Source organism: Silene latifolia, chromosome Y (genome assembly GCF_048544455.1).
Source record: "Silene latifolia isolate original U9 population chromosome Y, ASM4854445v1, whole genome shotgun sequence".
NCBI classification, from domain to species: domain Eukaryota; kingdom Viridiplantae; phylum Streptophyta; class Magnoliopsida; order Caryophyllales; family Caryophyllaceae; genus Silene; species Silene latifolia.
This window is the reverse complement of record NC_133538.1, coordinates 336430575-336434889: the sequence shown is the minus strand read 5'-3', so window position 1 is coordinate 336434889 and position 4315 is coordinate 336430575. Positions and strand designations below refer to the sequence as shown.

Here is a 4315-nt window from a genome sequence, read left to right as displayed (position 1 = left end):
TAAGGTGAAGACACGTGTGGGAAAAGATGGGCAGGTGGTGAATAGCGTGATAGGGGAGGATGTAGAGGGGGTTTTGAATAAGGGTTGGGAGCAAGAATTCAGTAAGTTTGGAGAAAGCAGTAGGGAAAGTAACGTGAATTGTATGGGAGTCGATGGGCAGAATGCTGTAATTGGTGCGGTTGCTAGGGGAGGGCGTGATGATTGTATTCTTGATGTTTGTCGTGCATAGGAGCTAGTGGAGGATGGAGGAGTACAGGTGGAGATGGTGGGAGCACAGGAGAAACAAGGCCAGGAAGGGTGGGAGCACGGATAACGTGTGGTGGAGGGTAGTAGTGTTAAGGGGGTGGATGGGGAACTTAAAGTAGTGGAGGCAGTTGAGAAGGGAGTCTCTGGTTCGACATGGACGAGAAGAGCTAGACATGATATTTTATTGATTAAAAGTGGTTCAAATAGGAGTGTTAAGGAGGGAGTGCAGTCGGGTAACAATAAAAGGAAGGAAAGGCAGGAGTTAGAAGCAGGGGTGATGGTAAGTAAGAAGCAACATATTGACATGGGTGTAAGTTCACCTGAGGCGGTGGTTGAGGGCGCTCAACCCCGCCAGGCATTATGAATCTTTTAAGCCTAAACTGCAGGGGGCTGGGCAACCCCGATGCAGTGGGCGGTTTGAAGAATCTGCTTAGGAGGGAAGAGGCAAGTATGGTGTTTTTTGTGTGAGACTAAATTGAGTAGTAGGGAGATGCAGAGGGTGTGGAGTAGGTTTGATGGGTACCAAGGGGTTGCTGTAAATAGTGTGGGCAGGTCAGGTGGGCTGGCGTTTATTTGGCGTGATGATGTTCGTTGTTCTCTTAGGAGTACTTCAGTGCATCATATGGATATTGATGTTGAGATGGGCGAGATTAAATGTAGGATTACGGGATTCTATGGGTGGCGGACTGTTCAGGATATGTACCTCTCATGGGAGCTTCTGCGTCTTTTGGCATCGGAATTGATGGGTCCTTGGATGTGTGTTGGTGATTATAATGAAGTTATTTATTCTAACGAGATGAGGGGTGAGGAACGTGCGCAATGGCAAATGAATAATTTTAGGGATGTAGTTGATGAGTGTGAGTTGCGTGATATTTCCTATGAGGGTTATGAGTTCACTTTTGATAATGGGCAGAGTGGAGACGATAATAGGCAGAGCAGGACTAATAAGGCTATGGCTACGGATGCTTGGTTTGACTTGTTTCCTTATGGCCGACTTTTCCACCTTAATAGGGAGTGGTCTAACCACGCTCCCTTAAAGGTAGTCTTTGATGGGAGGATAAGGGAGGAAGGGGGATCGAGGAGGAAGTTTCGGTTTGAGCATGTTTGGGTAGGGGAGGAAGGGTGTGAGGCTACGACTAAACGCGCTTGGGAGCGAGATGATAGTGATGTACTCGCAACAATTGACAGTTATGCCAGGGATCTTCAGAAGTGGAAAGGGGTGAGTATTGGGAAGGTATTCAAGGAGTTGCGGTCAAAGAGATTACGGCTTAAGAAGCTTAATGAGGGGAATCGGTCGGTGCGGGAGGTTGAGGAGAGACGAAGGGTTACTAGAGACATATCTAAATTGTTAAGGCAGGAGGAGCTATTTTGGAGGCAGACGTCCCGGGCAATTTGGCTGAAGGAAAGAGATAAGAACACAAAATTCTTTCATCGAAAGGCTGGTCAAAGGAAGCAGCGCAATCATATACATAAGCTCATCACTGATGAGGGTAGGGTGGTGGAGAGAACCGAGGAGGCTGCTGGCGTGGCGGTGGAGTATTTTAAACAGCTATTTACCATGACGGGACCGACTGATTTTGGGGATATTATGTGAGGTGTGGAAGGGCGTGTTACCAGGGAGATGAATGAGGGGTTGCGGGCTGAGTACATAGGGGAGGAAATAGTTCTAGCCTTAAATCAAATGAACCTACTCAAGGCTCCGGGGCCAGATGGTATGAATGGGCTGTTCTTTCAGACTTACTTGCATATCGTGGGACCGTCTGTTGTCCATCAAGTGTTGAGTATCCTTAATGGCGCACCGATGCCAGGTAATATGAATCTCACTCACATTGTTTTAATTCCCAAGAAGAAAGCTCCGGATAAGATGGTTGATTTTAGGCCTATTAGTTTATGTAATGTACTATATAAGATTGTCTCGAAGGTCTTAGCTAATAGGTTGAAGGTGTTCTTAGGGAGTATTGTTTCTAAGAATCAAAGTGCGTTCACTCCTGGCCGCATTATTACATATAATACTCTTTTGGATTTCGAGATGTTTCACTATATGAAAAATTCGAGAGGTGGGGGAGGGCATATGGCTCTCAAATTGGATATGTCTAAGGCATACGACAGGGTTGAATGGCCCTTTCTGGAGGAGCTTTTGATGCGTATGGGATTTGATGGGTTATGGGTAGGGCGAATTTTTGATTGTGTGACATCGGTTAAATTTGAAATTATAGTAAATGGTGCAAATTCGGAGATGTTTAGCCCGAGTAGAGGTTTGAGACAGGGTGATCCTCTTTCTCCATATTTGTTTATTTTGTGTGCTGAGGTGTTGTCTAGTCTTCTACGGAGGGCTGTTGAGAATGGATCGATGTATGGTATTCGGCTGGCTACGACGGCGCCGGTGGTATCTCACTTACTCTTTGCAGATGATAGTATCTTTTTTGTGAAGGCAGATGAGAGAGAAGCTAGGACAATGATGGATATTGTTAGGAAATATGAGGTGGCTTATGGGCAACTGGTTAATCTTGATAAAACAACGGTGTCCTTTAGCAAAGGAACGAGAGGGGAGAGGCGTCAAAGAGTGGCAGAGGTATTGGGTGTGCGGGCCGTTGGGGTATAGGACCGGTGGGATTGCCAACAGTTGTGGGTCACTCGAAGCAAGTGGTAACTAGAATTATTAGGGACAAGCTTAGTAATAAATTACAAGGTTGGAGGGGAATGTTACTCAGTAAAGCGGGTCGGGAAGTGTTGATAAAGGCAATCGCCCAATCAATTCCGACATATGCGATGAGTGTATTTAAATTACCATCTAATTTTTGTGATGAATTACGTGCTATCGTCTCTAAGTTCTGGTGGGGTTCAGAAGGTGGGAAGCGGAAGATGGCGTGGTTAGCCTGGGATAAGCTATGTCGGCCGAAGGAAAGGGGTGGGTTGGGTTTTCGAGACTTTAATAAATTTAATCGGGCTTTGTTGGGTAAGCAAGGGTGGCGGCTCATGACAGATAAGTGCTCGCTTCTCTCTTGGGTTTTGAAGGGGAAATACTTCCTAGACACCGAATTCATGGAGGCCGAGCTAGGACTTAATCCAAGCTATATATGGCGGAGTATATGGGAGGCGCGTGATGTTATCAGTTTAGCAGCTCGGAAGCGAATTGGTAATGGGGTGGGGACTCGGGTTTGGCTAGACCCGTGGATTAAGGAGTCGAGGTCCAAGTTCGTTCTTTCGCCGTTGGGTAATGCGGATGTGAACATGAAGGTAGTTGATTTATTGTTGCCGGATGGAGGAGGGTGGAATGAGGAGGTGTTAGCGGGTTTATTTTTGTCGTTTGAGGTTGAAAGAATTTCAAGGATTCGTTTTAGAAGGAGGGATAGTCCGGATGAGTGGTGTTGGGACCTAACGAAGGATGGCGATTACTCCGTGAAGTCGGCTTATTTGGCACAGGACGGGGAAGGTTAGGTGTTGATTGAGCAGTCGGATTTTGCACGTGAAAGGTGGTTATGGAATAAGATATGGAAGGTGCCGGTTCTACCTCGGATCAAAGTTTTTTTCCTGGCAGCTGTGTAATGAAGCTATAGCTACAAAGCGTAATTTAGCTCGTCGAATAAGTTGAATAACTGATGTTTGTCCCATTTATTCATATGAGGTGCAAACTTGCTTACATGTTATACGAGGTTGCGATTGGGTTGGGGGAGTTTGGGATGGGCTGGAGTTGGAGACAATGAGGGAAGTCGGGTTTACAGTGGTTAGGGAGTGGGGTGAGGCGCTTATGAAGGACGCATAGGTGGACGAGTGTGTGAAGTTGATGACGGGATGTTGGGCTATATGGGAAGCGAGAAATAAGATGATTTTCGAGGGACGGAGGGTGTGTGTGAGAGAGGTGTTGCGTAGGGTTCGAGAATTAGTGGAGGAAATGGAGGAGTCGGGGTCACCAACTGAGGGAGGAGTTGCTATGGTGCGAAGCATACCGGAGGGGAGGTGGGTTAGGCCGAGACATGGCTCATGTAAAGTTAATGTGGACGCGGGGATGATAATTGGTCAGGGGGTTGGGTTGGGCGCGGTATGTCGGGGTGCTGAGGGAGGTGTTTTG

General features: G+C 46.9%; 1 protein-coding gene across 1 annotated transcript; it reads left to right on the top strand.

Annotated features, from left to right (window-relative positions):
* The first annotated feature begins 736 nt into the window (after positions 1 to 736).
* LOC141631449 (uncharacterized) lies at positions 737 to 1840 on the top strand. Its single transcript, XM_074444116.1, has one exon. The coding sequence runs from the start codon at positions 737 to 739 to the stop codon at positions 1838 to 1840; it is 1104 nt and encodes a 367-aa protein (XP_074300217.1).
* Positions 1841 to 4315: the final 2475 nt, after the last annotated feature.

What these genes read in the sequence shown, in the direction of transcription:
- LOC141631449 (XM_074444116.1), top strand. Translation starts at nt 737, where the DNA reads ATGCAGAGGGTGTGGAGTAGGTTTGATGGGTACCAAGGGGTTGCTGTA.